Source organism: Elephas maximus, chromosome 25 (assembly GCF_024166365.1).
Source record: "Elephas maximus indicus isolate mEleMax1 chromosome 25, mEleMax1 primary haplotype, whole genome shotgun sequence".
Classification (NCBI taxonomy): domain Eukaryota; kingdom Metazoa; phylum Chordata; class Mammalia; order Proboscidea; family Elephantidae; genus Elephas; species Elephas maximus.
Genome location: NC_064843.1, coordinates 47,268,430 through 47,281,242, shown reverse-complemented (window position 1 = coordinate 47,281,242; position 12,813 = coordinate 47,268,430). Strand labels below are relative to the sequence as shown.

The 12,813-nt window shown below is 37.3% G+C and overlaps 1 protein-coding gene across 5 annotated transcripts in view; it reads right to left on the bottom strand.

The window, feature by feature from the left end:
- The window catches only part of PLCB1 (phospholipase C beta 1), an 844,448-nt gene that overhangs the window by 252,946 nt on the left and 578,689 nt on the right, over nt 1-12,813 (bottom strand). For all 5 annotated transcript variants that reach the window (XM_049869953.1, XM_049869954.1, XM_049869956.1 and 2 more), the window contains exons 7-8: nt 12,181-12,256; nt 1,862-1,962 (exon numbers count right to left, since the gene is read on the bottom strand). In XM_049869953.1, coding sequence (XP_049725910.1) covers nt 1,862-1,962; nt 12,181-12,256 — 177 coding nt within the window. The remainder of the gene's footprint in view (nt 1-1,861; nt 1,963-12,180; nt 12,257-12,813) is intronic.

Genomic DNA, 12,813 nt, shown 5'->3' with positions numbered 1-12,813 from the left:
CAAAAAAATTTACAGAGAAAGGATTAGCTGGAGTTTTTTTCTAAACTAAATCAGGGGCTTCAGTTGCTTGAAAACATGAGCCCAAAAGCTGATAGCTTAGCTAAAGTCAACAGGCAGATTCAGGAAGCAGTGAGATGTGAACCCGAAATATATGAAGAAAAAAAGAAAAGGACCATATAGACAATTCTCACTAATTTTCTGACTAGAAATGTAAACATCCCATTCCCAGGGATGATCCAGATGACCCAGAACCTCCCACAAGTGGAGTTATTACCATAACTGACAAAATACCAACACCATCCTACTCTTCCTCTTTTGCAAATTTTTATAATTTGTGTATTTTTTATGTACGTATTAAAATATATCTGTAAGTTTATATGTAATGTTTCCAACCCCCAAGGACAAATAAAGATTGCATTTATAAAGATACTGACAAATGAAAGGCAATAATAATGAAAATTTAAAGAAAAAATTAGGTATTTGACTTACGTCAGAAATGATACACAATGGAGTTGTCAGAACAGAACCCCGTCATAGCTCAGGGACTACCTGTACTGAAATTCCTGTATTGTTTTAAAAACTCTGTGTTACTCCAGCATAATTTCTGTATGTATATGGGATACAAATATTTTTTGCAATCATCACCATTCCATCCCAGTGCCCCTAAACAGTACCAAATGCCTAAGAAAACCCACAGTAGGAAACACTACATCCTGTATTTAAGGAGAAAAAAACCAAAAACCCGTTGCCGTCAAGCCAATTCTGACTCATAGCTACCCAATAGGACAGAACAGAACTGCTCCATAGAGTTTCCAAGGAGCGCCTGGTGGATTCAAACTGCCAACTTTTTGTTTAGCAGCTGAAGTCTTAACCACTGTGCACCAGGGTTCCTGTATGTAAATATACATCACTCTAAAATGAACACTGAAGTATGGATTGTTTTGTCGTATACAACATCAAACTTTGGCTTAGTCATCCAATTTTCATACCCCACTTAATATTTTAAAAATGTTTGTTTCTTATTAAAAAAAAAAGTAAACAATCTCTTTGCCCACGTTTTTCTTTTCATTCAAAATTAGGCTTTGACAAGGGTCTATATATAACTCTTCAACATAGTATGATTCAAACTTCCCGTTTCAACCTTAGTGACAACCCAAAGACAAGTTCAAAGATATAAATGCTGCAGATGTTTAGTGTATATTTGATGGCAATGAACATCGCAGAGTAAAAATATTCTTCTATGTGAAGAAAGCCTTATTCTTTTCACAGATATTGGATTGATTTTCTGCCACTGTGTAGGTTTCGGTATATCAAGAAAGGGAAATTACTACCTCCCCACATTTGCCTTGCTATTTTGTTTTATCTGTTTCTTTTCTTATCTTTTCCTTTCTTGCATTTTTTTGTAATGTCTATATGATTTTATAATTTCTAACAAGAAATAATTGTTAAGTGGGAGGGTTCTTAGTAAGCTCAACTTTTCATTTCCTTCACGCGGTTCAGAGAAGAAAAATGGCTGGTACTCAGCCCCGAGTTCTTTCTGCTCCGCAAGTCTGCCTCCACTAAGCCAAGATGCCTGCCTGTTCTATTCATAAACTTCAAACCACTGGGAGTCACCGGAGGATACTAAAAGAACTACACCCAGCAATAAATCACAGCAAACTTCCACTCATTAACAGCAGTAGTTCCACCTCAGGGGCCAGAATGTGTGACCATCTGGATCAGATTATACAAGAGCGTTTGCTATCACACAAGGTGGACAACGACGCAACGACGTTCTTTTCTCTCCCTCAACTACTGCTCAAAATCCCTCCCTAGCTACCACTGCAAGCCCAAAGAAGTGGGTTAAAATGTGTCCTCTTACAATTCAGAAAAGATGTTATCAATTTCAGGTCGAGGGCAAAGGTTGTTCAGGAAAACTCTGTACAGTTCCGGAGTGAAGTCCTCTTGAGGTATTGAATCATTCTGTAAAACAGAAGAACAGGGTCAGCAGATGGTTCTTCTCTTTCCCCTTCTTCTGCTTTCTTCTCTCTGTCTCCCTCCTCTCCCTCCCTCTCTTCTTTCCTCCCTTCTTCCCTTCCCTCTCTCTTCTAGCTTGCCTTCTTTCCTTTCTCTTTTTCTTTCTTTCTTCTAGGAGGTCAGGGTAAACCTTAAGAACATCCCCTGTGGGGCCCATAGTACAGTTCATTCCAACATCAGCTTTGGAGTTTCAAAAGCTTTATTTTTTGTTGGCTTTTTATTTTATTTTTAATTTAAGAGGTTTCCCCTGCCAAAAGGATGTTAAGGCAATCTCCTAAGTACATTTGCTGGAATAAGTTAGATGTAGAAAAAAAACAGGGTCTGTTAAGCAGACTTTTAGAATGAATATTAAAAAAAGAGTAAAGAATCTAGAGGCAGGTATTGTCAAAATGATAACATAAATTTCAATTTTGTTATTATGTTCAAATGATGTTCCTTCCGGTTTAGACAAGTTGATAAATTGTATGGTTTTCATAAATAGGACAGTCATTATTATCTCACTGCTTCTTCCTGGTGTTATTCCTGGGGAAGCAAGTCACTGATATAAAAATCCACTTCTGTGACTGATTTTTCTGTTTGGTTGGGCTGCCATGGAGACCGGAAGCATGTATTCAAGCCTTTGCTAACAGGAAGGGTATTTTTCATGCTGTTTTCCTGTTTCAAGTATGTGTTTATACGTTTATTTTTATTTTCAAGCCCTTACACCAAAGAAAACACCCTTCCTTTCCCTATATTCTTGCATTGCACAGTGTACATTTATAGAAATGTCTCAAAATTATTGTCTGAATTATTGTCTGAAGTTGTATGCTGCTTGCTAAGAGATAAGAGAACTTAGCTCACCACTTGGCTTCTAGCAGGGGCCCCATATTTGTGGAATGAACAAATGAAGTTATATTTCCTTTACTAAATCCATTGATAGAGAGTGCTTGAGACAACCAAACAGCACGCAAAGATACACAGTGAGACGCCTGCCATGAGCAGGCTTAGCTACCTGGACACCAACTTTGAAATCGTGAGCACAAGGGGCCAAATCCAAGAACAGTGGGAAATTTCCATGGGTTGTTTTATTGTTTTGCCACTTGCAAAATGGAGGCAAGTGCAACCTGTAAACAGGTTTCCAAAATTCCATTAGATTTACAAAAAGAAAGAAATCCCTTTGGCTATAGGATGTACATTTTTCTGTGCAGCCCTCCCTCTGAGTAAGCCACTCACATTTCTTTAAATAGATAAAAGGATGTATATAAGCCCAATGTTTATGGGGGACCTTGGTGGTTCAGTGGTAGAATTCTTCCCTTCCATGCAGGAGTCCTGGGTTCGATTCCCAACCAATGCCACCACCCATTTTTCAGTGGAGGCTTGTGTGTTGCTATGATGCCGAACAGATTTTAGAAGAACTTCCAGAATAAGATGGACTAGGCAGAAAGACCTGGCCATCTACTTCTGAAAATCAGCCAACCAAAACCCTGTGGATCACAACCCAGGCATGTGCATGGGGTCACTATGAGTCGGGGGCAGCTGACAAATGCACCCCACCACTCACTGTTCAGCTGAGTCACGGGGAAGAGAAAGGTTTAAAAACACTGAGTAAATGCTCAAAGTCTTTGTCAGCTAACTCAAGTGCATCTGATTTTTATAATCCCAAGTATGTTTTCTCATTCTTTCTGTTAAATAGAGCTAGAAACCCTGGTGGCATAGTGGTGAAGAGCTTTGGCTGCTGACCAAAAGGTGCTCCTTGGAAATCCTATGGGACAGTTGTACTCTGTCCTGTAGGGTCTCAATGAGTCAGAATTGACCCAATGGCAATGTTTTTTTTTTTTTTTTTACCCTCTCCCCTTTCTCCCAACTCATTCAGCACAAACACAAATAGATTCTATCTTACTGTTAGCTGTTGCCATCGAGTTGATACCGACTCATGGTTACCCTATAGGACAGAGTAGAACTACCCCTTAGAGTTTCCAAGGAGCACCTGGTGGATTTGAACTGCTGACCTTTTGGTTAGCAGCCGAAGCTCTTAACTACTACACCACCAGGGTTTCCAGATTTTATCTTAGAACATCCTTAATTGTCTTCTTTCTCTTACTGACCTCGTTTTTCTTCCTTCTCAGTTTAAAATCTCTTCCTCTTGAAAACTTTTCCTTCTCCCTAGACTGGGTTTTGTCTTCCACTCTGTGTTCCCATCTCACACCTCGATTATCTGATATTTCAACACTTATTTAATTTTATTGTGCTCATGGCTGTATAATTCTCTGTATTCCTTGCTAACTGGCAGATCCACAGGACGGGGCATAGGTGTGGCTTGCTGCTCTATCTCCAGTCTATAACATACAGTAGGTGCTCAATCAATATTTATTAGATGAATGAATGCAATTTATAAAGAAGGTGGAAGTTGATAGTGAGGACTAATGTGTTGTGTGTTTCCTGTGGAATATCAGATTCAACCAAAGTCATTTATATTTCATAGAGTAGATTTTATTAAAACTCTAGCCATTGTTTTCTTACCAGTTGTGAATTAGGAATTCCTATCAAAGGGGCCAATTTATTGAGCTAATCTGAATAAGGGCAACGTTATTTTCATTTCTAGGTGGATATTAACACACAGATAAAAGGAAACATCTCAATACAGCCAATTTTCTTTGTCTAAATTTTCCCTCGTCCAACTTTACTGATGACGATACTCAAAAGTGTATTTGGAGCCAGTGGGACAAAATGGGAGAAAAAAGTTTTATAGAATGGAGTAAAAATGAGCATCATTGAAAACTAAATGTAAAAGGTACAGGGGAGACATTTTGAAAAAAATCTATGGACAATTCCTAATCCCTTACATTTTTAAGAAAGCTCTCATCCACAAAGCTAATTCTTACATCCTTTCTTTTTGAATCTCAAGACTTGGAAAAACAGATGGCGCAGATTCATTTTTCCTATTTGACCAAGAGGAAACCCATGATCCAGTATGCTAAAGGCCGTACCCAACATTCCAATGCTCCTTTGTGAACTTTTCGTGACCTTGCCAGCCAGAGCTCAGACAGTCTCTTTTTGTGTCTCTATTGTATGTATGCTTATACACCTACTCCTCACCTTCTGTCTTGTTATCCAATATTTTCCATTTACTACAATAGTAAAAAATCTACTATCCGACTATTTTGCGCATGAACAACGTACATCTGGCAGTAATGAATGCCAAGGTGGGAGGCAAGGGTAACTCTGGCTGTGATGGTTAAAGTTATGTGTCAACTTGGCTGGGCCATGATTCTCAGTGGTTTGGCAGTTATGTAAAGATGTTATTTGACAGTCATGTAATGATGTCATTTGGCAGTTATGTAATGATGTAGTCATCCACCATTTTGTGACATGATGTGGTCATCCTCCATTTTCACGTAATGCCAATTTTTGCCTAGTGACCTGGTCTTTAGAACCTAACCATGTCGATAAGTTAGAAGTGAGTGTATACCTTCATTATAGCATCTATCATACAGCTTTTCCTTTATTTCTTTATATTTCTAAGTTTTCTACTACACTGAGTTTTTGAGAAAAGTGACCATATCTTATTTAATCTCTATGCCCCCAGCATGGTTTCTGGCATATAATAGACATCTAACCATTGTTTGGTGGATGAACTGTAGCAGATGGGACCAGACCTTAGGTCTTCTGTCTTGTGTTAAGAACTTTGCCCACTAGATCATGTTTCAGAGACTAGCTCTCAATACAAAATCAATTGTCAATGATTACTTGTTTTTACTGTTATCTGAAATTTTTGGAAGGAGAATTAAGAAAGCCACTGTAATCTTAGGCCCGTTTATTTCAGAAACTGCCAAGTGTTGGCACATTTGAAAAACGTTACCACTTCAATCCTATGCTTGTATACTAGGGATCTGAAACAGAAAAAGATCCAAAAAAAAAAAAAAAGTTCTTGGTGGAAACACGGTGGCATTTGCATTTCCAGATTCCATTCAAAAATAAAAACAAAAATTCACTTGCCACGGAGTCAGCTCCGACTCATGGTGATTCACTGTGTGTCAGAGTAGGACTGTGCCCCATTGGGTTTTTAATGGCTAATTTTTGTCAGAAGTAGATCACCAGGATTTTCTTCTGAGGTGCCTCTGAACTTGAACCTCCTCCAACCTTTCAATTGACAGCTGAGTGTGTAATCATTTCAGCCACCCCAGGGACTCAACAGATTTCACAGACCTGACATATCACATCCATAGATGCCACTCCAGTGAGGAGCACAACCTCACAGGTGAGGATAGCATAACTGCATCAGAGGAGGAGAGGAAGTAGAGTCCAGACTTGTGAGGTTCAATATGGTAGCCACTAGCCAGCCACATGTGGCTATTTATATTTAAGTTAATTAAAATTAAATAAAATAATAATTTCAGTTTCTCGGTTGAAGTTAGCAACAACTCAATAGCCACGTGACTCGTGGTGACCACATTGGACAATGCAGATATCACAAATTTCCATCATTGTAGAAAATGCTATTAGATAGCACTTGTCTAGACAATTCAGTAGATCAATTCCTTCTAAACTTTTTTGAATACAAACACATTTATAAATACATCATGACCTAGTATAAATACACACACACACACAATCATGAATGAAATTAAAGTTTTAACAAACACTACTTACCCTTACTGTGCGGCATGTACTCTGACATTTTCTCTTCTAATTCTATTCTATTTTTATTATTTTTAATCCTCACCGTAATGCACAAAATTGAATTTACAAAGGGCCGCTATGAGCCAGAATCAACCGGTTTGGTTTGGTTTTTAATGAATCACAGCCTGCAGTTTAGAAAACACCTCAATAAAAAGGAGCCTTAGCCAGTAAGCAAGGCAGAGTCTGTGGAAGCATAAAGATGGAAAATGTGCAAAATCAGAGAAAAGAGAAAAGAAGAGATGGCATGATCAGGAATGGGCCAAGAGTGGGTAGAGGCATAATGTATGAAGACAGGGTAAACTTGAGACTGGCTCTATCAGTGCTGGATGAGCAGTTAATTAAAATGTTAAGTTTACAAAAGAAAAGTCTGATTCAAGCAAACTTTTAAAAAAATTATGAAATAATTAGGAAAATTTGAACACTGAGTGAATTTCTAGAAACTTGTTAATTATTCTGGATCTGATGACAGACTGTATGTGTACTTTTAATAAAGAGCCCTAATCTTTTAGAGATACTATTTGGGGCCCTGGTGCAGTGATTATGAGCTTGTTTGAATCTACCAGCCGTTCCGTCGAAACCAGAGCGACCCTACTCTATAGGGTCGCTATGAGTCGGAATCAACTCGATGGCAATGTTTTTTTTGTAGACATATTTATGAGTGAAATGATATAGTATCTGGAATCTGGTTCAAAGTAATCAAGGGGGTCGGTAGTGAGTAGTGATATGGATGAAATAATACTGGCCATCAGTTGATTATTGACACTGTGTAGTGGACACCTTATAGGTTTATTAGACTATTCTGGTACATATTCGAAATTTTCCGTAAGAAGTTAAATAAAAGTCCCCAAACCTATACAGAATATGAGGCTACATTAAAAACAAACAAAAAAAAAAATGAACAAACATACATATATGTATGAAAAAAAAAGCTCGGAATATTTATTGAGACTTACTATAACCCCATGACCATTCTATGAGGCTAGATTCGTTAGTGGCCCCTTTTACAGATAGGAACACTGAGGGTCTGTGCGATTATGAAATTTGTCTAAAGTCCTTAATGAGAAAGTGGGGAGTAAGGGCTATATTCTGAATCATGGTCACTTGATCCCATAATACACAGTGTAAACCGGTAAGCTAAATGTTCACAGCAGTTTTTGGGTGGTGGTTTTTATCTTCTTTATGAATTTCTGGATTAAAAGAAAAACTCTTTAATAAACAGGTCTTACTTTAACATTCAGAAAAATGTTACTTTTAAATTATATTAATTTATCCAAGAAGTCTCTAATGAATAAAGAATCTGAATACAGATTTTATCTTGACAAATCGATGGGTTATTTATTTCCCATGAAATCAGGAACGCAATCTATTCTCAATATTTTTGTTCTAAAGTTATAAAACAAAAGTCGAATGAGCCACAGAGCACATGAGATAATTAAAAGCAAATGCCTCATAATGAGCTGAATACTTAAGGTGGTATTAAAATAGAATTTGAATATTAGTGATTTTAAGGATTACAACTGCAAAAATGCTTATGTATCAGATTTATATTCTGGAAGTAAGGCATAGGAGAAAGGCAATCTACTACAGTTTCCGGAGAGAAGAATTTTTTTTATACAGTTTATTTTTCTCTTTAGTTAAATGTATAAAAACCAAACTAAACCTGTTGCTGTTGAGTCGAATCCGACTCAGCAACCCTGTAGGACAGAGTAGAACTGCCCCATCAGGTTTCCAAGGAGCGGCTGGTGGATTCGAACTGTCGACCTTTTGGTTAGCAGCCGAGCTCTTAACCACTGCACCAAGAGGGCTCTAGTTAAATGTACAGTATTCTTTAAATCCAAAATAATTATGATTTTTTTATATTACATGTATGTATATCAACTAAACTTTATTATTTAAAATAAATACATGGATTTGTTCCTTATTTTCTTTGTTAAAATGCAAGTTCGTATGTCAATGCAATGCCAATACGATAGCACAATCCTAAATGTCACTGAGTTCTTTTCCAGTTAATAAGGCCTTAAATCAAAGTGAATCTGGTACAAATAAACTAATTTCAGTTCTCAGAGAGTTTTTGGGTAAAGTGGTAATTTGCTGAACATGGAAAGGTTTTCAAAGGTCTCACTGGAAAGTATGTTTAGATTATTAATAGAAGGGCAGTAATTGCTTTGTCTCTCTTTTTAGGTACAGTACTACTTTTTAGCAATTAAGTTCACTTTAGGCAAGTAACTATAATCTCTAAAGGAGTACCCTCCAAAGGAATGTGTTATTCCAGCGGATCATGTTGGCCGCAATACAAGTTCAAGTGCATTAATTATCCCTAACAATGCGCTCAGAGACAATGTTGAAAAAATCTCAACAGGATATCCACTGCATTTCTGGTAATGAGTCTATTTACAGAACGCCATTAAATCTAGTCTGAAAGACCGCTAGCCCTGAAATGAGCCTCCTAGACGTGCGGTGTATCTACAATGTTGGAAACATTTTCCATCTGTGGGGTGTTTAGTTTAATATACCTCATGTTAATATACCCAGAAGCTTTGTGCTAATTAGTGGTTATTTTCTAGAGCTCCTTACTGTAGATATGAAATTACCACAAGAATTTAACATATCTTCTTGATGAGCCATAGTCAACTCACAGCACCGTTATTTCTTAGCACCAAAACTGTCTTTGGTCTTCAGATCTTTTTAAAGCATTCTAATTTTACAAGTCCTCAAAGTAAATTATGCTTTACAGTGAATAATGATCTTTTAAAACTTTAGGATGGAGGTTGATTACATTTTTAAAAAAGCCTTAATTTGTTTTCAGAAAATGGTCATTACATTTGCAGAAGATATATATCTTTTCAATTTAAACCTGGTTCCTGTTATTTGAATCTCATTTTCCTTTTCAAGTGTCTCCAGTTGCTATTGGCCTGCAGATTTAAACCTATAATACAAATAGTGGACTGTAAAGCCTCAATTTATGTTTATTGACTGAATTGTCAGAATCAAATTGTTTAGAAAATTGCAATTTACTAGAACTGGTTGTTGGATTTGATTTTCTATTCAGCTTCGTTTTCAATTTCTCCTTTCTCTAGCTAGATTTATAATAAGTTAAAAATTTTGATCATTGTATTTCATAAGCTGGTCTCCAATAACAGTAAAATCAGGAGCAATTGCAGAGGAAAAAAAATCCTTTGTACTTCCCAAATCCACCTTTCTAGCTTGCTCTTTATGCTTGAATGCTGTGGTCTTTCTTTAGTTGCTCAACCTCATTAAGTTCTTCCCAGGCTTGGGAGTTTGAACACATGTTTTCTTTTCCTGGAGCAAGCTTCCTGTATTCTCAGTAAAACTCAAACACCAAACCCATTGCCATGGAGTTGATTCTGACTCACAGCGACCCTACAGGACAGAGTGGAACTGCCCCACAGAATTTCCAAGGAGCTCCTGGTAGATTTGAATTGCTGGCCTTTTGGTTAGCAGCTGTAGCTTTTAACCAGTACACCACCAGGGTATTCTTGGTGGCACCACTCAATTCCTTTCTTTCATAGCGGCACCCTCCCAATTTATACGCATTAGCCCATATGTTAGTTGACTAGCTCTCCAACAGGACTTTTGAATCCCTATACTTCATTTTGCTCACCACCATATTCTAATTGCCTGCAGGCACAGAGTGGGAACTCCAGAAATAATTGTTGAATCAATGACAGACCCTTGTATCTTTTCTGCTTTCAAGGCATCTACTGAATGAGCAATAAAGAGCTAGCTCCAACATTTTATTTTCCTAATTAAAGTGAAAGTCAAAATGGCTTGAGGAGCCCTTCCAAAGCTCTGCCCAGTTTTTGCTACATCATCAGCTTTTTCCACCTATAGCCGAACACCGAGGATGAAGAGGCACCTACCAAAGTTGTTAATAAACGTCATTTGTCCTTAATAAACGTCATTTGGCTGATGCATTTACAATAGGCTTTAAATTTTTTTTTTTTCATGGTTCAATCATAAGTTTAAGAATGGCTTCTCAGCTTCATTCAGTGCCACAGAAGTATGGTTAGCATGTTTGAAGAGGCTCACAAGTTCTTCCTACCAAGTCAGTTGTACCCTCAGGTAAGTTCTTACTTGTTGCTTTGATACTTGAGTAAAAATAATTTGTCATAGAAAGAAAAGCTCTGCATTTATCATGAGGAAAAGTTTTATGCAATTGACTCTGTTCTTCCAGTAACAATGATAACAAATCATTTTAGAGCTAAGTATGTAGAAATGTATCAAAATTAAGGCAAATTATTTTGGTTGCTAACATACAGTGAAAAGGAGCCCTGGTAGCACAAAGGTTAAGCACCCGAAAGGTCAGCAATTCGAACCCACCAGCCGCTCCACAGGAGAAAAGACCTGGCAATCTGCTCCTGTAAAGATTACAGTGTAAGAAACCCTATGGGGCAGTTCCACCCTGTTATTTGGAGTCACTATGAGCCGGAATTGAATTGATGGCACACAACAACAACATACATTGAGTGTCTCCGATGTGACAGGCATTAAAAAAAGTATATTCCATGCTTGTCCTGCAGGTTATCACCATAAGAGACAGGTAGGTGGTTTCCAAATTAGTTTGATCATACACCCTTCTCATTAAAAACTTTTGAGCACAAACTCCCCCGATCATGTAAATATATTTATTTATAAACATGTATTAGCATATCAATTGCTTTGTAACTTGTAAATCTTAAAACTATAAATTTATAAAGGATGAAATAAATGTTTCAAGTATCTCCCTAATCATAATGCTTTCATACTATAATAGTTAATAGCTCAAGGGACATGAAGAAAGGGTTTAACCCAGGGGCAAGGACAAGAAGGCAGGAGGGCCAGGAAAGCTGATAATGGAGAAACCAAAGTTGAGAAGTCGAGAGTGTTGACACGTTGTGGGGTTGGCAACCAATGTCACAAAACAATATGTGTATTCATTGTTTAATGAGATACTAATTTGCTCTGTAAACCTTCATTTAAAGCACAATAAAAGAATAAGGTTTATTGTTAATATAGGTTTAAATTCAAATTTCAAATGGTCTTCTTGAAAACATCAACACTTTTGGTCAATACTATTTTATATTCCTGATTAGATGTTTATTGTTTTCATAGCTACAAAGAGCAAGATTCAGCCTAGATTGAAATATTAGGGTGATAAGACCAGAAACCAAATCAAACCTGTTGCTACCAAGTCAATTCCGACTCATAGCGACCCTATAGGACTGAGTAGAATTGCCTCATAGAGTTTCCAAGGAGTGCCTGGTGGATTTGAACTGCTGACCTTTTGGTTAGCAGCCACAGCACTTAATCACTACGCCACCAGGGTTTCCAGGGTAATAAAAGAAAATACAATAACAGTGGTCCTATATATTGCAAATATTAACAAATAAGTCCTGTGGTCTTCTTAATTAAAAAAAAAAAATTAGGTACTATCGGGGTAATTATATTTTTATGGATTTTTGAAAGCTATTTAGCTGTGCTATTTTTAGGAAGGCAAGAGCTCACCCTTGATGATGGAAGACTACAAGCCTCTAACGCAGTTTCCACCCGCTTCCGGTCAGCTGAAAACAAGCGGTACACACTGTGAAGTGAAAAAACAAAACGAGAGAAGCTGAAAAGGTATATGGATCACAACACATATTGAAGATGACAGCTGAAAATGTTCCATTGAGTCAAGCCTATTTATCACTCATCTTCACACAATGAAAAGATACCCATTTTTCTATGCATCTGTATCAGTGTTCTGGAAGATCTATGAGTGTGCTTTTAAAAAATTAAAGTGTCTGAAATAAAATCAGTATTTTGAAACTATGGTGATGTCTCAATTTAAAAGTATTGCATTAAATAACTTCTAATGATTTTTTTTCTAATCATTAGGCACTAAAATAAATATACAGTCTTAGCTGCTTTCCATCACCCCAAGCTTTTTTATTAACAGAAGCTCACTGATAGCTAGCAAGTCAAAGGTTGAAAAAGATCCTTATTCATCTCTGTGCCTCTTTCCACTAAAATTGTTACCATTGGAGACAGTGGTGGTTCAGCGGTAGGATTCTCGCCTTCAGTGCAGGAGACCTGGGTTTGATTCCTGGCCAAGCCAATGTAACTCATGCATAGCCGTCACCCCTCGGTCAGTGGTGG